General features: G+C 41.3%; 3 protein-coding genes across 3 annotated transcripts in view; 1 reads left to right on the top strand and 2 right to left on the bottom strand.

Annotated features, from left to right (window-relative positions):
* Window positions 1-409: 409 nt before the first annotated feature.
* LOC143136662 (lectin-like) lies at window positions 410-1766 on the bottom strand. The gene is made up of 4 exons (XM_076297383.1): window positions 1604-1766; window positions 1052-1186; window positions 764-878; window positions 410-550 (listed from the first exon to the last, which is right to left on the bottom strand). The coding sequence occupies exons 1-4, from the start codon at window positions 1685-1687 to the stop codon at window positions 477-479; spliced, it is 408 nt and encodes a 135-aa protein (XP_076153498.1). The 5' UTR covers window positions 1688-1766; the 3' UTR covers window positions 410-476.
* Window positions 1764-13043, bottom strand: LOC143136466 (uncharacterized). The gene is made up of 11 exons (XM_076297190.1): window positions 12839-13043; window positions 12409-12537; window positions 11755-11850; window positions 11270-11509; window positions 10945-11073; window positions 8415-8501; window positions 4585-4701; window positions 4218-4346; window positions 3146-3232; window positions 2568-2687; window positions 1764-1963 (listed from the first exon to the last, which is right to left on the bottom strand). Exons 1-11 carry the CDS (start codon window positions 13041-13043, stop codon window positions 1857-1859), a joined length of 1446 nt encoding a protein of 481 aa, XP_076153305.1. The 3' UTR covers window positions 1764-1856.
* A 10326-nt stretch (window positions 13044-23369) lies between these two features.
* The window catches only part of LOC143136467 (uncharacterized), a 5922-nt gene continuing 1820 nt past the window's right edge, over window positions 23370-27471 (top strand). Inside the window, exons 1-12 of the mRNA XM_076297191.1 lie at window positions 23370-23903; window positions 24594-24695; window positions 24847-24903; window positions 25003-25068; window positions 25157-25255; window positions 25346-25691; window positions 25811-26093; window positions 26185-26418; window positions 26502-26593; window positions 26717-26821; window positions 26959-27146; window positions 27239-27403. Coding sequence (XP_076153306.1) covers window positions 23707-23903; window positions 24594-24695; window positions 24847-24903; window positions 25003-25068; window positions 25157-25255; window positions 25346-25691; window positions 25811-26093; window positions 26185-26418; window positions 26502-26593; window positions 26717-26821; window positions 26959-27146; window positions 27239-27403 — 1934 coding nt within the window. The 5' untranslated portion in view covers window positions 23370-23706. The remainder of the gene's footprint in view (window positions 23904-24593; window positions 24696-24846; window positions 24904-25002; window positions 25069-25156; window positions 25256-25345; window positions 25692-25810; window positions 26094-26184; window positions 26419-26501; window positions 26594-26716; window positions 26822-26958; window positions 27147-27238; window positions 27404-27471) is intronic.

A 27471-nucleotide genomic window follows, 5' to 3' on the forward strand; every position in this document is an offset into this window, starting at 1 on the left:
TGGAAAGAGCATGCTAGATGATCACCAAAAAAAATCCATCTTGCCAAGCATCTTCTTTAGTCACAAAAAATACAACTGCACTCGAAACATGCAGTATATTTTTCAGAGATGTGAAAAGAAATTGTCATATTTATAATTAAAAAAAAAATGTTAATTAGCAGAAGTTCATGATATTAGCTATACTACCTTTCTATTTTTTCTGTGTTCTGTTGTTGCATCCTTCCTTTTAATGGTCATGTTATTTTAACAGTTTTAATGCACTGTTATTTATGCAGATAATTTTTTGTACACCTTTCTCTTATATTTCTGTTACATAAGTAACTAATTATGTGTAGAGAGCTTTGAATCACCAAGTACTTTGAGCGTTTTTTTTCTTTCATTTTTTTTATGTCACCACACTTTTATTTTAATTCATAAAGTAGCATTACATTTATCTAAATCAATTAATCCCAAGTACTGAGATGCTGGGTGGCTCTTCATGCTGCCATGGGGAAAGAGCAGATGGAAGCCCTCTTCAGGTTGCAGTCCACAGATGTCCACCAGCTCGCCTCTGGAGAGGAAAAGAGAGAGAGCGCAAGAGAGTTAAAAATGAAAAAAACATTATGGGTTATTTCCTTGGCACAGTTTAGTGGGAGGACTGTAAGCTCTACTACAACTTTATCTTTAAATAATGTTTTTTTTTTCTGTGTGTATCAGTAGACTGCCACACGGGCTCTTGTTCATAAGTGTAGATGTGAGGGGGTAAGGAGTGCTGATGTCTCACCCATCCTGAACATCTCCACACATGTGACCCCCCTGCCTCTCTGCAGGTTGGGATGGCCAGGCATCCAGTCAGTGTAGCCCCAAGTGGAGCCGTCCATCCACTCGTACTGCTGAGCCTACACACACACACAGTTAGAGAGAGAGAGAGAGAGAGAGAGAGAGAGGGAGGAAAGAAATGTGTCTTTGAAACATGTCTGGCTCATAGAATGTAATTCAGGTGCTGCCATTGCTACACAGACGAATTGTGAACACATTTGATTGATAGTTGAGCAAGAGGTGGAGTATTAACCTTTTTGACTCCTCCCAGCCAGGTGAGAGTGGGGCCATTACTGGCTACTGTCACCATGGAGACAAGGCGTTTGTGTAGGTCAGCACTGGTCACTGCAGCAATATGGCCGCCAGCGTAGAGATCTTGACAGAAGGACTGCAGGAAACATAGACATGTTCAGTACAGTGTGTTGGTGTTCTGAATGTGTTGTGGCTGTGTATATACACATTGTGCTGATAGCGTGAGTGCATAACTGTGCACTGTATGTGAGTTGACAGGCAACAGTGTTGCATTTGTACACATATGGTTTTCTTTCTTTACTCACAGAATGTATGAAAGCTCAGTGTGGCACTATACATATATATTGCATGTGTGTGTGTGTGTGTGTTTATATGTATGTGTGTGTCTGCTTACTGTATTTCGGAAAGTGAATGTGTGTGTGTGTATGTGTCTTCTTTTCATGCATACAGTACTGCATGTTTACCTTTGTATGTGTGTGTGTGTGTGTGTGTGTGTGTGTGTGTGTCCATGGGTCTGTGAGTGAGGGTAAAAAAATTTATAAATGGCACTTACCTCTGCTTTACTGAAGGTCAGAGGGGTCGGGTTGAACTGGTAGCACCTGCCGTCAATGATTTCACCTGAACACTTCACCCCCATAGGGAGTGTCTCCCTCAACCACACAGCTTCGAGAGAGAGAGAGAGAGAGAGAGAGAGAGAGAGAGAGAAAGAGAGAGAGAGAGAGAAAGAGAGAGAGAGCGCTTTCACTCCCATCTAGCTCACATCTGCACAGAGTGCACACAGAACAATCGCATCTCACAGGGTGCATCTACACACGCTGCAAACAGACCTCACCTGTGTCTGTCCTCCTGGCTGGTCCCATGATGTCGTTCCTCTTTTTGAAATGGGAGAACTCGAGACTATGACTGAACTCATCTGGGTGAGGGAGAAGGGGCCATTAGGGGAGACAAACCAGAAGTGACTTCTTCAGTTTTGAGACAGGTGTAAAATGTATAGAAACTAATGGATGCTTTGTTTATATTGAAACAGAGAGGCTACTAATTTGACAGACATTTGACAGTGTCTTTCTTACAAAAAAATATTTGGTAATACTTGACAGTATCGACATAAGAGTGACATGACACTGTCATGACACATGAAACCTAACCCTAACCCTAACCCTAATCCTAACCTCTAACCCTAATCCTAACTCCAACCCTAACCATAACTCTAAACCTAACCCTAACCCTAAACCTAACCCTAACTTGTTATGACAAAAACTGAATGTCACTTAATAACAGAAGCGTTATGTCATGTTTATGTTTATGACTTGTTTATGACACGTTCATGACAGTGTCATGTCACTCTTATGTCGACACTGTCAAGTAAAGTGTAACCAAATATTTTAATCTTCAGTTCCACTCAAACTGATGATTACTATAGTACAAATAGATGAGCACTCTTCTATAGTATTTCATCCTAATTTCCGTAGTGAAAGATTTGGAGAATATTGTTGTGAATTCTAAACTCTCTCTCTCACCGTTCGCAGTGTCATCCATTGGCCCCATGATTTCATTATGTCTCTCATACTGTATTTTAGAATGGGTATATTCCATGCCATGCTTGAACTCCTCAGAGACAACAGGGATCGTTTCTGAAACTTAAGAAAGAGTGCAATAAGTTCAATAATCGAGCTAACATGAAATGTGCATTAAGGACATATCCTTGATTGATTGATTGATTGATTGTGATAGATCTGGTCAAAGTATGAATTCAGTTACTACTGGTGTAAAGAGCATCATTCAAACAGTGTTGGTGGTTTAGAAATCAAAGTAAAATGGCTGTCTTGTCTGAATCTGATCCGCTCACCTGCTAAATCAAGGCTTAATTCTTCCTAATACTTCAGTTGGATGTTATCATTAATGTAAAGCTGCACTTTAAAGCAATAGCAAGTGTCCAGTGTGTGATTTGTTCCTTAAGGGATTTAACCACAAAATGATTCTACTGAAGAATGCTGTGAAAAGTCATCCAAAGCAGAAATTGCTGAAATGCACTTTATTTCCCACTTTCCCAACTCCCTTTAATACACCCAGCCCGACCCCATATAAGCATACTCACCAGTGTTGATGGAGTTGACTCTTGGCCCTGTTACTTTGGCCTGATCACTCTCACGTTTGGCTTCCTCGGCATGACGATGGAAATTACCTGTTTACAAATTTACAAATGTACTCTTAAATAAATTCAAATGCAAACTTTTAAAAAACAGTTTTTAAGTGTAATTTTATTTCAATAATTCAACAGTATTGTTACATGAGAGGTAAAGTATCTCTGTAAACATTAATATATTCCCATGGCTATGGAAATGCAATTTATTTATTTCCATATTAGAAATGGAAATAAATAGAATTGATTTGTGTTGAGATTTGGGGAGAGTGATAATGTATCATCTTCCAAATAATTTATATCCACTGGCGTATTTTGTTTTGCAATTAAGGCTGTAGTCTGTTTAAAACATCTGGGACTTGTCCCAGCATGTTTAGCTACAGTATATAGTTGCAGGCCTCTCTTTTCTCTGTTCCTCCTTTCTGCAAAATACTCGTGCTGCAATTACAACATACCCCAGTTTCATTAAGTGTATAAGATTGTTCATCTGTGTATCTAAAACTACAAAGGATGCTGCTTCAATTTCCAGGGAGATTATGTACTACTTTGCCTATTTTTTCCAACAAATAAATTAACTGACCACAACCGAGGGGGACAGCCGTGGCGTACTGGTTAGGGCTTTGGGTTTGTAACCGAAGGGTTGCCGATTCGATCCCCGACCAGTAGGAAAAAAGTTGTGGGGGGAAGTGATTGAGCACTGCTCTCCCATGCTCACATCCACGGCTGAAGTGCCCTTGAGCAAGGCACCTAACTCCTCACTGATCCCCGAGCGCCACTGTAGCAGGCATCTCACTGCGTCGGGATTAGTCTGTGCTTCACCTCACTGTGTTTTCACTGTGTGCTGAGTGTGTTTCACGAATTGGGATAAATGCAGAGATCAAATTTCCCCCACGAGATCAAAAGAGTATATGTACTTATACTTACTTAGAAAGATAAAACAAACATAATATGCAAGTCAAATAATCACTAAATCAACTCAGGCTAACCCTGACTTATTGTGATATTGTTTCTTCCTGTGGCCCCCCACCTGCTATGAATCCCCGCATCCGCATCTCGGAGGCGGGCTGCAGCACCAGGCCTGTCCTGACGTCCACCAGGGTGGCCTGGGAGTTCTCAGTGCCCTGCCTGAAGCCATCGCTGTGTGGAGGGACGTAGACTGCACATGGAGAGAGAACAACAGTTGACTTACCACATGATCAACAATGTGACGTATACACATGTAAATGGATCACAATTCCCACATTCAAATCCAGCAAGTGGAACACTTCTCAATCACAAACATCCATCATATTCATCTAACAATCACTTACTGTATACAGTAGCTTTACAGTGAAAAAAAAACATATGCACACACACTCACACTCACACACACACATACACACACACACACATACATCCTGATGGTCTCCTGCTCATCTCGCCGACATAGTCCTTCAGCAGGCCTGTGTTCAGATCCACCAGGAAACGACGGGACGGTTCTGTGCCCTGCCTGCGGTTCTCCTCAACAGATGCTGTACACACCAATTATACATCCACATAATCCGTCAACCTGATACACCTCTGAGCAAATCCATAACTAAAGGCTGTTTCAAACCGACTCTAACAAAAATCAAGGCTTAATTCTTCCTAATTCTTTGCACACAGACAATACTTCAGTTGGATGTTATCATTAATGTAAAACTGCACTTTAAAGCAATAGCAAGTGTCTAGTTTGTGATTTGTTCCTTAAAGGAACTTGCCACCCAATGTCAGTAGTAATATATGTTCTTATCTTAACTTTCACGAGTTGAGTCATACCTCTCCCGTGTCGTTACGTGCACTCAAACGCTCTGGTGTGCAGCGCAAATGTGTTAGCATGTTGCTATGCTAGCGGGCTCAGACGTAGCCAGACATAGAAGTAATCAAAAACATCCACGTCTTCCCGACTTAAATACAGTTGCACGAGTAGTTGATAAAAATGTCTACGGTCACACAACATGAAATGTGACGATTTTCCAAGCGAATAAACAGGAGAACTAAAGAAAAGATTAACTGAACAAAAATGCTGATGTGGTACATGAAAATTTAGCTAAAAATGTGATGAATGCAATGCAATTAAGCATTTTGGACGATATATTGGCACAAGCTGGCAGAATAGGCAACATGCTGATGTGCGTTTTATTCGGAGACTGAGTTTGCTGCTGATATTCTGGAGATAGGCTACAACATAGCCAATGTAGGACTTTAGCCTTTTAATATATTTGCTGTATTGGATCAGTCTTTCTAGAACAGACAAGAGCTGTCTAGCCTCACGTCAGCAGCGCTGCATCACCCATATAGGCCTACATTAAAACAACCAGCGGATGGTGGGCGGGTGCGGTTTTGAAAATTGGTCAAAAAATTTTGGTGCTGATGGATGGTGGATGGATGATAAGTTTTGCTATGCAGTTATGGTTGAAATAATAGCCCATCAGCGCATCTCTAGTGTGTGTGCCTCTCTCTCGCTCAGAGGGGAGGGGGAGGTTGAGGGGTCGATCAAGCATGGATTCTAAACTCTGTGGTGGATAGGATCTATAATTAGGTTTTAATTGATATTACTACGCTAGGTCGAAGTACTCCCAAGTAGGGCTGCACAATTAATCGAATTTTAATCACGATTACGATTTTGGCTTCCCACGATCAAATTTGCGTGATCGAGCGATATTAAAAATGCGTGCTCTATCCATAGAACCAACCTGGCAACCCATAGAACACTCCGCTACAAAACAAATCAAGCGCTCCTTAAACTTGTCTGACCATGTGCCTGCATGCAGCCTACCAATGACAGCTGTTCCCTGCACTGCTCAGCCTGATGCATTGCTCACTGTGGACTAACAGCATTATGTTAACTATTAGTAGGCTAGTTAGATGATACAAAAAAACGACGATCAAAAATCAAATGTGTGGTATGTGTGGCGCAGCAGAAGGCCAAGAGCTTGTCCCCCGAAACGGATCATCAGGCAAGTGAAGTTTAAACAAAAACATAAGCAAAGCAGGGCTCTCAACTCATACCGTGAAACACATCACATGACGTAAACCACACATGCCTTTTTTATCACGTTAACTTTTAGTCCTTGTTTGCTTCCTCCAATATAGCCTACAGTATAATAAGAGTTGAGCTAACGACGGGATGCGTGAATTTATTCATGTATTTTATAAGCTACATGTAACCTACAATGCATATGCGTTTCAAGACAGCCTACGCAAAACGAGTGAACAATAATGAAAATGTAGCCTACACGTCAGTGGTTTACATATCAACGAATGACTAAAGGGTGTCCAAACTGCGGCCCTCCACGCACTTTAATCCGGCCGCCGAGCATTTATTAGTTTATCATAGGCTGCTCGCTATTTCTTTCCAGCGATAGACGACGTTGTGGTCAACTTTAGGCTACTGCAAACTGCTTTACACTCTTCTTAGACAACGTTTACAATGTCAATGTCAAAACAGCTTGTTACATCGAGATAGATAGTATCTCCATAGCAGCAGATCTAACTATGTTATGCTACTCCATTTGGGAACGTATTTGAGTGCACGAGAGGGAGAGAGCGCGATGGCAACAGTAGTTCCCACTACTGACCATTATAAACTGTAAGAGGGCACAGCCATAGGCACAGCACTAGCCATAGCAAAGAGTCTTGAAGTGACAGTGCACCATTTATAAATGATTTAAACAGCATCAAAAGTATTTCTTAAGAAATTAAGTTGTCATTTAAATCAGCGTTTTTCAACCACTGTGCCGGGGCACACTAGTGTGCCGTGAGAGATCATCAGGTGTGCCGCAGAAAATGAACCAAATGTCACTCACTGGTCCAGAAAAGCAACTGTTGCATCAAAGAATTTATAACCACATGCTCTCATTGATTGTATGATTGCACTATTTGTGGTATGCAGGCATTGTACAACGGGGGCCCCATATCCAGTATTCACAGAATCATCACATATCCAGTTCATAACAACAATTAAATTAGATATAGTCACCTACAAATGAAACAGAGGGTGCTTGTTTTATTGCATAGAAGCCATAATAAGACCATATCTGTGTATTATTTGAAGTTTTAGGCTATGGTATGTTTATTTTTTCTTCACACAGGATGTTAGTGTGCCGTGGGACATTTTAAAGCAACACCAAAGAACTTTACCTCTGTCGCACGCATGCTATTTGTTTATCCAGCACCGGCTTTGCAAATAACGATGTCCATAGACAAGGTAGAATATGTTGCACGATCTATGAAAGTACGATGTATTGCGACATCAGATGCAAGTCAAATTTGTAGTTTCTTATGTCTCATTCCATCGAACTACAGATCCGCTACCCGATCTGGCAAACTTACATAGTGCGGTTATAGCCGATAGAGGGCTGTGAAGCGAATGCAGAAGTGCCGTTCACCCTGTTACAAGTTGATGAACCACTGAAACGATTTTGGAAACATTATTTTAAGGTACAAAAAGCTCTTTGGTGTTGCTTTAAGTGTCAAAAGTGTGCCGTGGCACAAAAAAGGTTGAAAAACACTGATTTAAATAATACAAATACATATATTTGCAGTAATTTAGGGGAGTAAATGTGAAGGGAAGAATTTGGATGAGCCAGATAGCAAGTCCAATATGTTTAGGGAAAAAATATTTTTGTCACTAAAATTAATTAATAATCGTGATAAATAATCGTGATCTCAATATTGATCAAAATAATTGTGATTATCATTTTGGCCATAATCGTGCAGCCCTACTCCCAAGTGCTATTGCGCCACACATTGTAGTTCTCCTGTTTACTCGCTTGGAAAATCGCCACGTTTCATGTTGTGTGACAGTAGACATTTTTATCAACTACTCGTGCAACTGTATTTAAGTCGTGAAAACTTGGATGTTTTTGATTACTTCTACGTCTGGCTACGTCTGAGCCCGCTAGCATAGCAACATGCTAACACATTCATGCCGCGCTCCAGAGCGTTTGAGTGCACGTACCTACACGGGAGAGGTATGACTCAACTCGTGAAAGTTAAGGTAAGAACATACAGTATATTACTACTGACATTGGGTGGCGTGTTCCTTTAAGGGATTTAACCACAAAAAGATTCTACTGAAGAATGCTGTGAAAAGTCATCCAAAGCAGAAATTGCTGAAATGCACTTTATTTCCCATTTTCCAAACTCCCTTTAATACACTCCCTTTAATACACCCAGCCCGACCCCATATAAGCATACTCACCAGTGTTGATGGAGTTGACTCTTGGCCCTGTTACTTTGGCCTGATCACTCTCACGTTTGGCTTCCTCGGCATGACGATGGAAATTACCTGTTTACAAATTTACAAATGTACTCTTAAAGGACAGGTTCGGTATTTTACACTTAAAGCCCTGTTTTCAGATAGTTTATGATTAAATAGAACGTTTAAGATTGAAATTTGGACACATGCTGCTGTCCTGAGAATTTTCGGTTTCTGTGGTAGCGCCCCCCCCTCCTCCAGAACGCTGCATAGGTGCACTGGAACAATCCTTCCTAAAACGCATTAAACTTTCGTTTACAAAGACGTGAAACTCACCGAGTGGTCAGGGGTGTTCGCTGATATGCTCACACAAAAATCGCTGCAAAAGACGATTTCCAACAGGTGTTTACCATGCGTTGTAAAACTGTGGAGCTATTTTTCCAAACGCCTCACACCCGTACATTCTTCCGTTGAGAGCTTGAATAATAGACACTCCAGCCCAGTTGGTGGCGATAATGCACCTTACACCGTCTTGCCAATTACAAGCAAACCACTGGCATTTCATTGAATACACAGAAGAAGCAGAAGATCGCTGTCTTGAAGTATTTTGCAACAGACAGCTAAAAATGAGGCGATTTTGTGCAGTTCCGAATTGCGGGAAAATTCGTAGCAAAAAAAGTTGTCACAGACTTACTTTCAACGATCCAGAAAGGCTAAAGTTGTGGCTGGAATTTCTGGGGTTGGATGTGAGCACACCTGTTGAGAATCTGCAGAAAGCTGATCACCGTGTCTCTGCGGTCTGCATTTTACTGAACTTTGCTGGAGGTCGAAAGAAATCGCCCAAAAAGCTCTTTCGCCTGAGAAATACAGCGGTTCCCACATTACCTCCTGAGACGACAGAGTTGGAAGAACTTGGGGTAAGAACTTATTTGTTATGTCCATAACCTGTCATGTTCACATCATAAGCCTAACACTAACCCTAGCCTACATGAATAATTTGGCTACATGATTTTGTACGTTTACTATTTTTTTGGCTGTGGAACTTTCATGATGAAAACGTAATGATTCACGTAGGCTATCATTCACATCGTGCAAGTTCCAAGACATTTTAGCATTAGCCATGGTTGGACGTGACAATAATGTGGATAGCGTAGTAGCCTACGATACCGCGACTGCATTAGACTACAGAAAGAATACAAACAACCCCATATCCGTTTCCGGCAGCGGAGTAATACCGTACCTCATAGCACATCCAATACAAGTCAATGGAGTTGGACAAAAACTACGATAAAACCTGTTGGAAAGAATCTTTTGCAGCGATTTTTGTGTGAGCATATCAGTGAACACCCCTGACCACTCGGTGAGTTTCACGTCTTTGTAAACGAAAGTTTAATGAGTTTTAGGAAGGATTGTTCCAGTGCACCTATGCAGCGTTCTGGAGGAGGGGGGGCGCTACCACAGAAACCGAAAAATCTCAGGACAGCAGCATGTGTCCAAATTTCAATCTTAAACGTTCTATTTAATCATAAACTATCTGAAAACAGGGCTTTAAGTGTAAAATACCGAACCTGTCCTTTAAAAGAAATTGAAATGCAAACTTTAAAAAAAACAGTTTTTAAGTGTAATTTTATTTTAATAATTCAACAGTATTGTTACATGAGAGGTAAACGTATTGCCTGTGTCTCTGTAAACATGGCTATGGAAATGCAATTTATTTATTTCCATATTAGAAATGGAAATAAATGGAATTGATTTGTGTTGAGATTGGGGGAGAGTAGATAATGTATCATCTTCCAAATAATTTATATCCACTGGCGTATTTTGTTTTGCAATTAAGGCTGTAGTCTGTTTAAAACATCTGGGACTTGTCCCAGGCTGTTTAGCTACAGTATATAGTTGGAGGCCTCTCTTTTCTCTGTTCCTCCTTTCTGCAAAATACTCGTGCTGCAATTACAACATACCCCAGTTTCATTAAGTGTATAAGATTGTTCATATGTGTATCTAAAACTACAAAGGGTGCTGCTTCAATTTCCAGGGAGATTATGTACTACTTTGCCTATTTTTTCCAACAAACAAACTAACTGACCACAACCGAGGGGGACAGCCGTGGCGTACTGGTTAGGGCTTTGGGTTTGTTACCGAAGGGTTGCCGGTTCGATCCCCGACCAGTAGGAAAAAAGTTGTGGGGGGAAGTGATTGAGCACTGCTCTCCCATGCTCACATCCACGGCTGAAGTGCCCTTGAGGAAGGCACCTAACTCCTCACTGATACCCGAGCGCCGCTGTAGCAGGCAGCTCACTGCGTCGGGATTAGTCTGTGCTTCACCTCACTGTGTGTTCACTGTGTGCTGAGTGTGTTTCACGAATTGGGATAAATGCAGAGATCAAATTTCCCCCACGGGATCAAAAGAGTATATGTACTTATACTTACTTAGAAAGATAAAACAAACATAATATGCAAGTCAAATAATCACTAAATCAACTCAGGCTAACCCTGACTTATTGTGATATTGTTTCTTCCTGTGGCCCCCCACCTGCTATGAATCCCCGCATCCGCATCTCGGAGGCGGGCTGCAGCACCAGGCCTGTCCTGACGTCCACCAGGGTGGCCTGGGAGTTCTCAGTACCCTGCCTGAAGCCATCGCTGTGTGGAGGGACGTAGACTGCACATGGAGAGAGAACAACAGTTGACTTACCACATGATCAACAATGTGACGTACACATGTCGTTCCCACATTCAAATCCAGCAAGTGGAACACTTCTCAATCACAAACATCATATTCATCTAACAATCACTTACTGTAGCCTACATACAGTAGCGTTAAGGTGAAAAAAACACACACACACACACACACTTACATCCTGATGGTCTCCTGCTCATCTCGCCGACATAGTCCTTCAGCAGGCCTGTGTTCAGATCCACCAGAAAGCGACGGGACGGTTCTGTACCCTGCCTGCGGTTCTCCTCAGAAGCTGCTCTCAGAACCTGATTCGCTTTACGGAGTTCTTCAGAACCAGATAGCTGAATTGGGTCCTGACTAAGAGCATCTCTCACCCATCCTCCCTTCACAAGAGGAACAGCAACCACCTCACTCTCTACTTCAGAGAATAGAGAGAGTTTTATATCATGTAATCAGGTTGTTACATAATAGTCAAAATTGTATATGCTTTTCATCACTTTATACTTTTGTATAATATCGGTATATAAAAACACCTGTCGACAGAACTGATATGCATTTTCCTGTGTAATGGTGTGCTATCCTGACAGTTGTTGCTTAGAATGAATCACTGTTGTATTATGGACTCATCAGAGTCTGGTCTCTATGACATCCTGACATCCTTACTTTTCCCAGTGTCTTTGTCCTGTGTGTCCTTCTTCTTAAGCCAGGAGTATTCAATGCTATGGCTGAACTCATCTGCGTGGACTGGATGGTTGGTGTCTGCAGAACAAAAAAGTGTTTAATGAAAAAGATGACTGCTATCAATATCATCAATGCTATTAGTATTATATCTCATAGCATAGAATATACATTTACACATATGAAGTAAAAGTTGCAATGTGGGGGTTTACTTAAAAGCATTTCAAAATGACCTAGCAGTATCAACAGAATATGAAGAAACAACTGCATTCACATAATTTCATAAACACCTAGGCTCTGTGTTGCCCAGATAGCCACTAATGTTGTAAGCATGCAGATCAGCTAGTGCTGGACCGGCTATCTTGTAATACCAATTTGTACCACATGTGGCGCTGTAACAATGTAAGTCAATGGTGTGCTGTGTGGCTGAGTTCAAGAGAACTCGAAGCCTATATAATTCCACTTGGCACCACATAGCTAACCTGACTCCGCCAGATGGATTGCTTCGCATTTGCTCGGCATATCCATGGGAACTTTCCGTTGGAGAACTTTTAGGAATGGGCGAAAATATTGGTTAGCTGATTGGATAAACCATCACACTACAACCTATGATCTTCGTAGATAATAATTTCCCCTCACCTATTACGAATCCCCGCATCCCTATCTCAGAGGCGGGCTGCAGCACCAGGCCTGTCCTGGGGTCCACCAGGGTGGCCTGGGAGTTCTCAGTGCCCTGCCTGAAGCCATCGCTGCGTGGAGGGACGTAGACTGGGGAGATAGGGAGAGACCAATGTCCAATTATGATTCTTATTATCAAAACGCATGGACGAAGGACAGTATATTTGGAGATATGTATTGTATGTGAAGAACCTAAATGTGTTTTCCCCCTAGGTGTTCAATTCATTATTATAGACATCCTCTGAATGCAGTTCAGTCTTGCAATGATAAAAAATACTATTGTTGATGACTATTACACACACACACACACACACACACCACACACACATACACAAACACACACAAACACACACACACACGCAAACACACACACACACACACACACACTTACATCCTGATGGTCTCCTGCTCATTTCGCCGACATAGTCCTTCAGCAGGCCTGTGTTCAGATCCACTAGGAAGCGACGGGACGGTTCTGTGCCCTGCCTGCGGTTCTCTGCATGATCACCTGTCCTGACCGGCTTCTGTCCGTGGTTCTCCACGGGAACATGTGGAACAACTACCTGCCAGTCCTCCAGGGGGACGGGCACCATCATGGGTCGGTGTGGGGGCACATGCCTCACCCTCCCAGTGCCAACCTTCCTCAGAGGAAGAGCATCGTGACCTGGTAAAAAGTAAGGTGAATTGCATTACTGTCCTAGAAACCCAGTGAATAATGTAGTTGAGTAGATTTCAAGGTCGAGTAAATAGAGGTCAAGGGTTCTTAAGACAAAATCGAAGGAACATTTTTATCAACACATGAACAGATAAAATAAGGTCAAAGTGGCAGAGCTAATGTTGTTTGGGTTAGACTTTGCCTTGTACCATGCCACCATCATAATGGCATACAAAGAACAGGGAACAAAGGATCAAAGGTACAGAGGTCAGGTAATTTGTGTTCAAGATTTCATAGACTACAACTGTTTACACACATTTTCAAAACTCTGTGTCTATTTTTCAAAACTCCACACACAAAACCAACAATTGCTCACACAAAATGCAAAATGCCTCAAATCTCCAGCAAAATGAGACACAACATTCAAAATGTCATAAACACATCTTTATATCAAACATTCGCCTCACATTACAAACACTTTTGTCATAATATGACATTTTGGATACATCACACACTGTTGCTCAAAACCTAACGCTCTTCTGTCTTAGGCTATATGTATTTCCATACAAGAGTGAAAGTTACGGTATCTACAGAGAGAAGTTGAAGTACACAGTAAAAATGCAAGCAATATTGAAACCAAAAAATAGTGATTTTTCCAAAATAATTTGCTGTTGCAAATACAGTATTTTACAGCCAACAAGAACAAAGCAAAGCAAAATACAATGACCACCAGATGTACATGGAGTTCTGAAAAAGCTGATTTTGCCTATGGAAATGACTGACTACTTTCAAATTACTTTGCTTTTTCCAAAGAAAAGTGTGTGTGTGTGTCTGTGTGTGTTTGTCTGTATGTGTGTGTGTGTGTGTAGGGGGGGGGGGGGGGGGTTGTGTATTTCTTCATAGGTCTATAGAAAAATGTATTGAGCTAATGGTTACTTGGGGAGACACAAAAATATAGTAAAGTAGTTTTACTGTACATAAAGTAAGGTCGACATTTTGTAGAACATTCCTTTCAAAGTATCTGCATTGGTTCTGAAATCCTCTAGGGCCAGATTGAAAGGGTCCATACCTACATATAGAGTATCTATTTATAGGCCTAGAAAACTGAGTCAAACAATGAGAATTAGTGTATGGTTTTGCAGATTTGGTGTGGGGTTATGATGTTTGGAAGACATGTTTAGAAAATTGTGTGACAAGCAAAGATTTAGTGTGTAATCATTTGAAAAAAACTTTAATAACTGGCTTCATAGCGAGGATTCCAATTATTGTTAAAAATATATAGTTTTTGTTCTTACCAATAATGGCCAAGGTCAGCAAAACAAGTAACTTCAGCATTCTAGATGAAGAAGAGATGAAATACAGCTCAAATTCTCAAGTGAATGCTCGATTAAATACAGAATTTTAGACTCATCTTCATCTATGACTTATCTCAGCTCAATCAACATGTATAACTAATAAAAACGTGTGAATCATTTTAATTATCCACATATCATCACACATTTATGTTTATTGTTTGATACAGAAATACAATATGAAATGACATTAACATTGTTTTCTAATTAATGTCAGAATATCTAGCGACAGTCTTATAACATGTTACATGTTTGCTCAAATCAAACAGCACAGAACTCAAGAAACAATTTTGGATATTAAAACACATGTGTGAGAACAGACACAGAAAGTGGACAGAGTAAGATTTTGAACACTAATGAGCAGATATGTGGAAAGGTAAAGGGAGAACAAGACATACCTGAACTGAGGTTAGACTGACTGTGCTCGGACGTGGAGTGCTGATCAATCAGGAGACACTGTTGTCTGACGCACTTCTAGTTCTTCACACAGTTAAGAAGATAATCTCTGATGATTCTCATGTCATAAAACTAGCATGAACAATGTTTGTGACCACAAATATAACTTCACTGTATCAACGCCCTTTAATCTCTGCTGTGTAAAATACCCATCTCCATGACAGCACTGACCATTATAATTCCAATGTTTTTCAGAGGTGGCTCTCTGATGCTGATAATAATCAGTGAATATGAGGGTAATAAATTAACTTTCCACTCAAAAGTAATCAGCAATGTACCCTGCTTAAGGGAGGTATAGGAGGACCTGCCTCGTCTCCCCTTTTAAAATGTGTTTTTTTTCATTACTCTAAAATAAGGCCATGTATTGGGTCATGCATTGAAAGTATAAAAAAGTTAAAAAAAACCATAGTTTTTTATGGAGAGTTCACTTGTAGTTGTTTCAAACCTTGAACTTCTCTTATCTGTGTAAGTCTATTGCAAACCTTGCAGTGGTGATAATGGGGCTATTATGTCTGTCGAAATATGTGTTACCGGAATTTACAAACGTAAGTATGAAAGGACTTTCTGTACAGTACTTTTTTGTCAGTTACCCATAAGGCCTGTCTCATATGAGGTCTGTGCTCATAAATTCGAATCAATATGCCACAGTGGGGGCTTCAACCTCTAAAAAAAAATAAAAGAAGTAAATTACATGCACACAGTAACCTGTACTGCCAACAGCCGCTCAGCAACGCAACCCACAGCTTCTGCATGAAGGCTTCTCCTTTGGGGAGCAGTAAGTAATGGATTCATAGAATAAAGACAAAAAAACCACACTGGAAAAAAACACACAACATCGGTAAACAGTTGGCTGATTGAAGCCATGGGAGGTTGAATTCCCGGTGATGTATTACCATGTAAATCCTTTGCACTCTATTTATTTGTGAATGCAGAGGCATGACACACCTTAACGCTGTCACACACGCTCACACACACAGAGAAAGAGAGAGAGAGAGAGCGAAAGAGACTCACAATGCAATGGGAGATAAATGGATCGAGGAATTCTTCTAAATAATGTATGAAACATCATTCTTTGACATGAGCGCCCGCCTAGAGGGACGCTTATTTCTGTCATCCACTGAGGCATATGTACTGACACACACACACACACACACACACACAGACACTCACATAGACACTCTCTCTCTCTCACACACACACACGCACACACACACACACACACACACACACACACAAACACACACACACACACAGCACATGTGTATGTATGTGTGCATGATTTTTTGTTTTTGCACTGAACAGAAAAGGGTTCAGCAGGCACTCATTAGAACCTTCTCATGACCCAAAAGTGTTTGCTTCATGTATATGCATGATACACCAATCTGCCCATAAACTTACCAATAAACTAGATGTACCGCAGAGCGGTACAAAATATGACAGCCGCCCAGTCCAGCACTTTTTTTCCACAAAAATAAATCACGCTGAAAGGCCTGTATGATTCTAGCTGTCTCACTAAATTGCATTATCCACACTCAATTCTCACTGATATCTGCTAGACAACAAGTACCAAAACATGATTAGTTCATATATTTCACATGTAAAATTCATTTTATACAACCCCACCTCCATCTTGCCTGTTCATAATTCTGAGAAATTCTTGAATTGTGTGCATGTGTGCATGTACATGTTTATGTTATGTGTGTGTGTGTGTGTGTGTGTGTGTGTGTGCGCGTGCTTGTGTGTGTGCCTGCGTATGTGCCTGTGCATGCAAGCGTACATATGTCATATGCACATGACCCCTGGAGGCAAACATACGGAAAAAAATGGTCATCCTAGTCCCTACAGTTCTCAAGATATTCACAGAGAACTGTGTCTGCCCTACCCTCCTTTCGGGGGGTCCAGTCCAGCGGGGGGGCTACAGATCAAAACGAAAAACGACGGTTCCATGCTATCCATGTGGGGTTACATGCCCACCAAGTTTTGTGTACCCTGGTCTTTCAGTGTCCCGGGAATCCTTGTTGGTGTACGTCACTAAATGTACACATACATTATTTTATTGTAAGGCCCCCCATGAACGAAAGTACACAAAACTTGGCATGCATTCGGAGGGTGTCATAATGATCCTACACTTTTAATTTTGTGCAGTTTTGACCTTGTCAGCCAGAGATATTGTGATGAAAACACCTAATTTTTTGCTTTTTAATTTTTAACTAGGTGGCGCTATAGATGAAATAAGTGGTAATGGGATGGGTTAACATGCCCCCTTAAGACCAACATACATAAAAAAGGTGGACCTCCTAGGCCCTACGGTTCTCGAGATATTCACAGAAAACTGTCTCCGGCCACCTACAGGCCAGTTGGTGTATAGTAACATAAATTAATTTATTGTGTGGCCCCCCATGAACGGAATTCCACGAAACTTGGCGTGCATACAGAGGGTGTCATAATGATCCTATACTTCCAATTTCGTGCAGTTTTGACTATGTTAGGTCACAGATACCTGCGATTACAACACCTCATTTTTACTTTTTTGTGTTTAACTAGGTGGCGCTATACATGAAATGAGTGGTTATGGAATGGGTTGACATGGCCCCTTGAGATTAACATACATAAAAAAAGGTCCTCCTAAACCCTACGGTTCTCGAGATATTCACAGAAAACTGTGTCTGCCCTACCCTCCTTTCGGGGGGTCCAGTCCAGCGGGGGGGCTACAGATCAAAACGAAAAACGATGGTTCCATGCTATCCATGTGGGGTTACATGCCCACCAAGTTTCGTGTACCCCAGTCTTTCAGTGTCCCGGGAATCATTGACGGAAATTTGGGCATGCGAAAAAGAAAAGAAAAAAAAAAAGAACAAAAAAAAAAAAAAATCTGACTGCGCGGCAGTCATAATAATGAATTTGATTGAGATGGGGGCACAAATGTGTGTCTAACTGGTTCTAATAATGCCTGTGCCATATATCTGCAGCCGCATATGTTAATGATTATGATGATAGACATCCCAAGTAGGCCTATGCTTTGCAGTGTGTCCCTAACCTCTGTTCGCATTGAAGAGAGAGTGTGTGTGAGAATGATGTTAGAGATGCTTAATGTTTTATAAGGCCCAGGAAGAAGACTGAGGTTAACGAGGCTAACACAATGAGCACAGAAGTTATAGGAGACCTCTAGTCAATTATTACAGGAGGAGAACAGGCTCCCCTGCTTATTTGAACATCCCATTGCTGTTTTTTATATGGTTGTGAGATTGAAGAAGAAAAAGAAGCAAAAAAGTGCCATCAGAAAGGGAGAGGGAGAGAGAGAGAGAGAACACATTTGCATGTGCCTGTGTATGCATATGTGTGTGTGTATGTGTGTGTGTGTGTGTGTACACATCTGAAAGTGTGACTTATTCAATGTTGTTAGGTGTTTTGCCATACCTACCCTGGTGTGCATTCATCATTTGCTAACCCTCTGACATTTTTTGGCTTTCGTCCTGATGGAAATGTTGTGGGTTGTAATATAGCAGTAGCCAGCAGAGGGTGTTATGATTTTGAATTTTAATTTGGAGGATTATAAATACTGATATTTGCTTCCTAACTGGGCTTCTAAGCACTGTGGGACAACATTAATTACCAAGGAAGATGCCAAATGCATGTCAAAAGATGGATCAACTCAGTCTTAATCTTTTGGGGGGACAAAAAACCTTTCAGTTTGCCTTCTGTAGTTGCAGAAACGGGCCTGTAGGGGATAGTATTGATTTAGGATTGAGGATTTGATTTAATAAACCCTTCTAAACCCTCACACTCACCAAAATATATATAGTGCATATAGATCTAAGCCGTCGTCATTCCTCTCCTTATGCTAGGTTCACAATCACACAATAAACCTTATCCAAAATTGCTGTGCACGATCTTGCTGTGGGTATGATAAGAATAATGTTTAGTTTTGAGTTTATGTTTAAGACTCAAAACAGTGTTCTACAAAGTCTCATTTTAATGGGGTCAGAATGAACACTCTCTCTTCTCTGCCCTCTCTTTTAGTTTTCACAAAGCTCGTAGGATTGGCAGCTGACTGTTGTACAGGAAACTACCTGGATCCGGGCTGAATTCACTGTCAACATTACGCTCATATTTGCTGTCCCAGTCTGTCTTTATTTGTGTACAGGTTTAGGAGGTTAGTGTGTACATGTGGGGATGTGCATGTTTTGCTGTGTCCACCAAAGATCATGTCCCTTAAATGCCCAACGGTAACTAGCTGATCAAGTTATGAGCACAAGTACACACACACACACACACACACACACACACACACACACACACACACACACACACACACATACACAAGTACACGCACACACACACATACACACCCACACACACACTACACAGACACAAAAATGCTAAGTTGCAAGCTATTGCAATTGTAATAGTTTTCCCCCCATCCTGCCTGGGGCCAGGGGAGTGAAAAATGATGTGTTGAATCTGTGATGACTAAGTGTGAATTAGCAGGAGCAGAAGGTCACATGGTCTTCAATTTCAAACACACAGAGCCTTAGACTTAGACACAGCCTGACAAAATACACAAAGGAACACATACTGTACATGGAGATAATGTCACACACACACACACACACACACACACACACACACACACACAGAATTACATAAACACACACACACAGTGACATACAAACACAAACACACACACACAGATGCACACACGCACACACACACACACACACACACACACAGACACGCACACGCACACGCACACGCACACACAAGTGACAGACACACACACACGCACACAAGGGTATGTAGCTATGGCCTGGAGGAATCGTAAGGGCGTTGATGGCTAATTACCACACCGGTTTGGAGACTGGCCCAGGGAAGCTTAGGGACATAATTACAGGAGCTGTCACCAGTCTAAATACTCCTCGTCCCCGCGCTGCGGCTAGTGCCGCCATTAGCTCCCAGGACACGCACACACTGTTTCGCCGCTGTCAGCCGGCCACACAGAAACACGACACACACCTCCCATGGAGAAAACACCCACACCTCATACACACATTACATTTTTCAGCCCATCATTACTGCAAGCACTTCTGCTGGCACTTACAGTAACTTTAACCCTCCATCGTAATGCTGCCGTAAATCCATAGACATTGAAAAGTTATGGTGGTTTAAGCAGTGATAGGCTGTCATCATTTATTTATTTATTTATTCTTTTTTTTTTTTTTGGGGGGGGGGGGGCAACTGACATTTCGGTTTCATGTTATTGTTATCAGTAATTATCATGTCAGATGTCCCCATCAGATGCCCCCATATTGGATGACATGACAGTTTATGCTACATGCTAATTCATTCATATTTTATGAGAAATTCTGACAGCCATCTGTTGACAGCTGTGCCAATGTAATTGTAATTATTATAACACAAGGAATTGACGGGATGTTTTTCTGTAATTTATGTATTTGTGAGTGCATACAATTTGGTAGTGTAGGATTGTGAGTGCAGTGACCCTAGTGAACCTAGCCTGGCCCTGCCCACCTAGATCTTCCTTCAGGGAGATCTAATCTGGAACACCATAGTTCATAACCATTTCCCTTAGACAAGAAAAATCCAGACATTTATTTACAGCAAAGGTAGACCCACATACATTGTTTCCTGACTATTGATGCTGTTTATTGTCAGTTTGTAAAGTTTAGGCGAAGTAGGAAGTAACATTAACTATCTCTGATCAATGTGATTGGTAAGGCTGGCCCAACGATTTCAAAGTGCCCGTGGCGATGCAAGTGTTGCAAACGTTTCCCAATCGAGAGTTACCAGACTGTATTCACTTTGTGAATGAGTTTGGATTTTTCCAGGCTATACTAAACCTGCAGCTTGAGTGCAACTCGAAAGACCCAGGTTGTCATGGCAGTCAGAGCGTATACTCAACTGTGGTGATGACATTCCATCATAGGTAGTATGTCCTCAATGTGTGTATGTATGCAGATCTGTATTTGTGTGTGCTCATGTGTATGTTTGTATGGGATGTAACATGCTCATCAGTCGCATCACTAGATCTCCCGCAGCTGATGTGCTAAGGTAATAATTTGCTTTTCTTTGCTCATGCATATGAATAGGTGGGAAGGTCGAGGAAAAAGTTGGTACATCGCCCGAAATAATGGGAGAAGTGTTAAGGCGATTTTTCACATAAATCTCTGTTTCTCAAGGTTTCCGAATACCGTTTGCACAATTTTTTTTAAAAACAAGAAATCAATTCTACCCAGTGGTATACTATGGGGGCATGAACATGAGGGGGTTATTCTTGCATATGTATCAAAACAGTGCATGTCTGTTTTGCAGTGAAATATTTGTCTCTTTTGAAGGCAGGTGTAATACTGATTGTGCTTTCATAAGAAATTTAACAAGAGAAACTATTCAGTTGTGGGCGCTGCAGATCACATAAGAGGGCTGGTGACGGGTGGTAATGAGCTCTGTTTACCTGATGAAGTGAAAGCTTAGCAGATTCCACAAAATTATGGCAAAGAGCATCTTGCACTTTCTGTAGGCAGAGCAAATCTGTCTTAGTACACCTGCTGTTCAGTTACTTCCTGTTCTGCTGTCACATTTGTTTTGGGGTTGTTGTTTATTGCATCCTTCCCCTCTCCCTCCCACCTCTCCTCTCCATGAGGACTGTGGGCAGTGGGGAGAGCATGACAGCTGATTGCTTTTCACAGACTTTGCCTAGCTTGCTTTATATTTTCCGTTTCCTCTTCCTTTTCCTTTCCCATTTCTAGTGTGAGGTTTCTAATTAGGTGAATTAGTCTGCATGAATGGTTTGGTGTTACACATCGTGTGCTTGTGTGCACAATCAGTGCTTGCGCTGCCAAGGGTCAGCAAATAGCTTTTTGCTATAGACATGGCACAGGCTCTCTCCAATCTCCTGCCAAGGGAAAGGAAACAGTCAGACAATAAATGACTCTGACTAAAGACTATTTCCTGATGCCACAATATACGAACAACCACTGAAAAGAAATTGCACACTGCAAATAAAATTAATACTTTCCTTGATTGCAAAAATTGTACCCAAGCAGCAGGTTGAGGATTTCTTTCCAGACTCACTTTTGTTTTTGATATCTTTGATGTCCAAAATCGTCCCCTGTGGGCCTTGAAGAAGCAAAGTGCTACTGCCTGAAGCAGAACTTGTGCCATAATACACAATCGGAATCAGACTTCATAAGCACAAAAGAAAGGACACAGATAGGACGGTCACACAGAGAAAAGGGACACGGATAGTACAATGGAGTGCGGCAGGAAGCGAGTGGGAGAGAGAGAGAGAGAGATTGAGAGAGAGAGAAAGAGAGAGAGATGGACCCACCACCACCAGGACCCTTAAACGTTGTACAAATGCTGGCCACTCCCCCAGGAGATCCTTTATTTAACATCACACTCTTAAAATGAATGTGTTGGAAATAACATAACTTGTGTTGTTTTTAACACATCTTTATGTCCAGAGAGGGACAAAGCAAGTTGTGTTGTTTCTAACACATTGCTTCTGTTATACTGTGTACACTCTTACAACGAATGTGTTGAAAATAACACAACTTGTGTTGTTTCTAACACGTTCGTTTTAAGAGTGCACTTTCTCTAGTTAAATGCTGCTCACAGTCTAGCTGTCCGTCCAGTGCTGATGCTCCAGTGAATGGGACATAAGCTTAATGTCCCAGTCCGAGTCATAAACAATCTCAGCCAATCACCACAGTGCTTGTGGTGTGTGTAATTTAAGTTGCTGTTGAGCTGAAATACCAACATCCTTTTGCGCAACCAAAACTGCTAATTGTTAAGGACTGAAACTGTATTCTCTAGTTATCCTTCCTCTGGGTTCTGCAAGTGTTTCTGTAACTGAGCTAATGCTATGAAACACTTAAATCTGTCACGGATAAAGACAGAAAGTGGATTTGGGAATTTGTGCATACAGAGATAACAAATTGGTTGACTATACTTCACATCAACATAATTGAAGAGTTTGGTTCCAAAACGCTATGAATATCCTCCATTTCAACAAATTTTCATGAATATTTTTTTTTTACATTTTGTTTTCCAGGTAATTTCAACTGTAATTGGGTTATTGTTATTTGATTTATCTTTACTCAGTCAAAACAGCAAAACGGCAATTGTTGATATTACCTGAACACAAGCATTTTGGAACCAAACTCTTTGTATTTAGGAACAATGTCTGTTGTTGTTGTTATACAAAATGCTTGATGCACCGTGAGAGGGAACTAAATGGCCTGGAGAGATTAAGATGAATTTAAGTGTATTGGTAAGACTTTTATGAATGTTGTGTTTCTTGTGTTTCTTTGTGCTATGCAATGTGGGTGCAAAGCTCTTTTTCCCCTCTGCAAAGAGGGAATAAATATGCATTAGTAAATGTGTGAGGATGTCGCCAAAAAAAAAACCCCATCTCTGTGACTCATACCTGACATTGCCTTAAAGCTACATTGTGTATTTTTTTGAGTTAATTCTTAGCAAAAACCCTTTTGTTCTTTCAAAAATATGTGCTCATTCATGTGTAATTACTTCCACTTACTAATCAAAGTATTCTCGTAAGTGTAGAATCTGCTATTCCAAATACATACGCGCGAGTCGCGCGATGGCTGAATCCATGTTGCGCTTCCATCTTTGAAATACATTCGCCAACGAGGGACATTCCTGGAAATTCAAGCTTCGCCTTTCGCGCTTTTAGGCTACACTCAGCTGCACCGTGACGTATGGCAGGGGGAGATTAGTCTACTCCTGACTGCCGGCAGATTTGAAAGGTTGTTGAAGATGGAGGATCACACATATTCTCGAGGTCATGAAAAGGAGTCGCCAAGGAAGCGAAAACGAGAATTAAAAAGACAACGCGACAGGAAAAACAACAAGACCAAAGTAAATATTGGAGTGGCTTTTCCAAGATGGAAAGAGCTCATGAGGAGCAAGGATTTCAAAAGGGACGCCGAAGTTGCCTGCTTTCTTCTCGACAGGTAATTCGGCCTATTCGTGTAAACCTATACAGTCTATGGTGTAAATTCGAAGTTTTACAGTTGCTTGGCTAACTATAGCATAACGCTAGAATGACGTCTAGGATATTTTCGCGTTGATGAAAAAGGATTGTCTAGGCTATAACATAAATCTGTGTGCTGTGACGGATCAAAGGGAAAGGGCACTGTAAATTGTAGCCTAGTTATTTTTCATTGCTTTTGCTTTGTAGCCTACACAATGTATCCTAATCTGATAATGCTGGGGTAGCCAATTCCAAGGGTGACGTTTACCTCCTGAGGCCTGTCCTGTAGTCTTATTAATTTTAGACGTAGCCTACTAATTACTAGATTGTCTGAAGGGAAAGTTTTTTTACCTGTAGCCTACACCTGGGAATGGGGGAAGGGTAGACTAGTCCATTACACTTGTGAATGGAGGAAGGGTAGGTCATTACACCTAATGGGGGAAGGGTAGACCAGCCAGCCCAGAGACTGATCAGACTGGGGGTCAAAGTCATTATCATGCAGAACAATACAAAACTGAACTGACAGAACTGTTTTGATTGAACTTTAGTCAATTTACTGTATGTATATGAGGTGCATCTACCAAAATACATTTTCTTCACTGTCATAAAATGAATGCACTTTGTTTGTGGTTTAGTGAGACATTCAAACATACTGCTCTTTTTTGTCCAGCTATGAGAGAGAACTTCGAGCAGTCACATCAACACCACTGAAAGGAAAGCCCTCTAAAGTATTAACTCCAGCAGTGTCCAGCATCTCTAGTGGGACAGACAGGTCAGTCACTGCATGAAAACAATTGTGTTGACTCTATGTGATTGTTGTTTGATTGTGTTTGATAATAACAGAAATTATATTTTTAATAATTTGGTGTTTACCATTTTATGTACTGTCATATGTTGTGAAACACTCTGCTTATTTATTTCAGAGATGAGCATCTTGGCGCAATTGCAGAAGCCCCTGAAATTGAGAGCCTTGAACAGAGGTAACCCATCAATGCTCATAATGTCTATACCCTAACCCTACATGTGTTCTCTATTGTATATTTTCATGATATAAGCATTTATATATATTTTTTACAAAGCCTACATGACATGAGCATCGCGGAGGATGTGGATGAAAATGTGTTCAATGACCCCATGAACAGTGTGTAAGTAGTACACCCTATAGACATACCGGTATGTTACTATTTGTACTGTGTGGAAGTTCTTTTTTTCTAAATATGTTATTTCTTACAGAATCGACTGGACAGATGAAGGATCTGCATTCCATCAAAGAGATGATGGAGAGAGGGATGACAGCTCTGACGAAGAGTATCTTCCACCAATTTCTATACGGTGTGTGCTCATCTGTTGTTACTTGGCCATATTTTGTGTTGTGTTTTGTCATACATTTTTACATGGTGCCCGTGTGTTCTGCCTCCACAGAATGGGTGGAGCATTAAAGGCAGTGCAGACTGTTGACCATCTTCCTGTAATTGGGCTTGATGAAACTGTGCATGACCTTTCTGCTCATGAAGACCCTACTGACGAGCCCTTGCCCAGTGTTGAGTTGCCCAGTTACCCAGACCCTTTGAAGGTCCAATGTGTAGATGATATCATCTGTGTCCGAGCGGCAGTGTTGTATGAGACCTGCTTGAGGCAGCTTGTCACACTAATGAAGCTGCCGGTGGACAGATGTACAGGTGTTCTCAGGACTGGTCTGGTGTGTGATAGTGTTGCCCCCTTTCACATCAACATCACTTATAAGGGCACGGCAATGATTGCGGAATGGGTAAGTCCAGTCAGTAACAACATAATACAACTGGTACTGGTAGCAATACCAAGCACTTTTCTTGTGACAGCCAGTGTTGTATAATTCAAATCCATTTATCAATCTTCTCTGACTTTTAGGTATGTCCCAATGGACATAGCCTGTGGAGATGGAATTCGCAGCCTGTGATGAAGTTTGGGATGCAAGCTGGGGATTTCCTTCTATCCACCAACATTTTGTTGTCGGGGAACAACTATGGGAAGGTTTCCCTATTGTTTAAATTCATGAACATGGGCATGGTGAACCCAAACACATTTTGCACAATCCAAGACACATACTGTGTTGACGCAGTCAAGGAATACTGGGAAGAAAGGAATACCGAGGCCATCCGTCGCCTTCAAGGGAAAGACGTTGTGGTGCTAGGTATGTTGAAATGGTGCATGTATAAATTACTTGCAGCAATGACATATATTTATTATATAATCTTACTACGAAATATGCCTGGGGTTTACAGGGGATGGCAGAAATGATTCACCAGGGCATTGTGCCCAGTACTGCAGCTACACCACGATGGAGCTTGACACCAAGGAAATCATTCATGTAGCAACAATAGACAAGCGGCATACATCGTGGAACTCCAACATCATGGAGAAGGAGGGATTTATCCAGACTGTGGACAAGCTTTCCAGAGAGATAAAGCTGGTGGAGATCTGCACAGATGCTCATATCCAGATTGGAGCCCTTATGAGTAAGTGCTCCTCTGATAACATATATGAATACAAATATTGCAAAAAGAGATGTTGTGAAATGCTATGATTTCCCACTTCACAGACCCAGATAAAGGCAAATACAAGGACCTTGGAATTCATCACAGTCTGGACATGTGGCACGGTGCCAAGAATCTGGCCAAGAAACTTGCTGCTGTAAGTTTCAAGACTCATGGGAATCATTGGCTGTAGTTTACTGTTGGGATGAAATATGCATTTTCTTAGCTCTCCATGGACAATTTCTGAAATACCTCAGTATTTTGTTTTTATTTCCCAAAGGCAGGGAAGGTGAAAGGACAGTCCATTCTCCTCCACTGGTTGAAGGACATCGTCAACCATTTTTGGTGGTGTTGCAAGACTGCTGACACCAAAGAGCAGTTCCTTGTAAGCAGGATTGTTATTGTACTGATTGTAGCTGGTAGCTTCCACTATATCTATATATATATTTGTACTATTGGGACCCTTTTCTGTATAACAATTTGTTTTATATATTATGTATTATATTTGTATTTTTTGCACAGGCACTTTGGATTGGCATTTGTCACCATGTCTGCAACATCCACACGTGGCAAATGGGAAGCTGCCAACACAGCGATCTGGGAGATGGGAAGGAGTGGATCGAGAGAGATTCTAAGTCTCACAAAGCCTTAGTGGACATTGTTTTCAACAAGCGTTGGCTGAAGGATGTCCACAAATATCTGCGTTTCAGGTATAGCATGTAACATTGTACACAAATTGTGTGTGTGTATGTATGCACACACTAATGTGGATGTGTGTGTGATTTCTTTTCTATTCAAACAGATCAACAGCAGACCTGGAGTCATTCCAGAACCATGTTCTGATGTATGCCAGTAAGCGCTTTGCTTTCACTCCCCCGGTTTATGAGGCAAGAGTTCTGCTGGCAGCTCTTGACTACAATTTCCACTGCAACAGACCAACAAGAACTACATCTGAGGGCAAACAAATGTAAGTTTAATACATGCAGTATTGTCTTGTAAAGTAAACCCACAGGCACACAGTGGTTTGGGATTGGT

The sequence above is a fragment of the Alosa pseudoharengus genome, unplaced genomic scaffold, assembly GCF_046254945.1.
Source record: "Alosa pseudoharengus isolate Yale_2024_CS ecotype anadromous, Long Island Sound unplaced genomic scaffold, YU_APseudo_1.1 YU_APseudo_1.1_scf_20, whole genome shotgun sequence".
NCBI lineage: Eukaryota > Metazoa > Chordata > Actinopteri > Clupeiformes > Clupeidae > Alosa > Alosa pseudoharengus.

Excerpts from the sequence above, each read along its gene's own strand:
- LOC143136662 (XM_076297383.1), bottom strand. The coding sequence starts at position 1,687 with ATGGGGGTGAAGTGTTCAGGTGAAATCATTGACGGCAGGTGCTACCAG. Across the intron at positions 1,187-1,603 it reads TGACCTTCAGTAAAGCAGAG|TCCTTCTGTCAAGATCTCTA; the intron begins GTAAGTGCCATT and ends TGTTTCCTGCAG. Across the intron at positions 879-1,051 it reads GGCTGGGAGGAGTCAAAAAG|GCTCAGCAGTACGAGTGGAT; the intron begins GTTAATACTCCA and ends GTGTGTGTGTAG.
- LOC143136466 (XM_076297190.1), bottom strand. The coding sequence starts at position 13,043 with ATGATGGTGCCCGTCCCCCTGGAGGACTGGCAGGTAGTTGTTCCACAT. Across the intron at positions 4,702-8,414 it reads AGTCAACTCCATCAACACTG|CATCTGTTGAGGAGAACCGC; the intron begins GTGAGTATGCTT and ends TGGTGTGTACAG. Across the intron at positions 1,964-2,567 it reads AATGGATGACACTGCGAACG|ATGAGTTCAGTCATAGTCTC; the intron begins GTGAGAGAGAGA and ends TCCCTCACCCAG.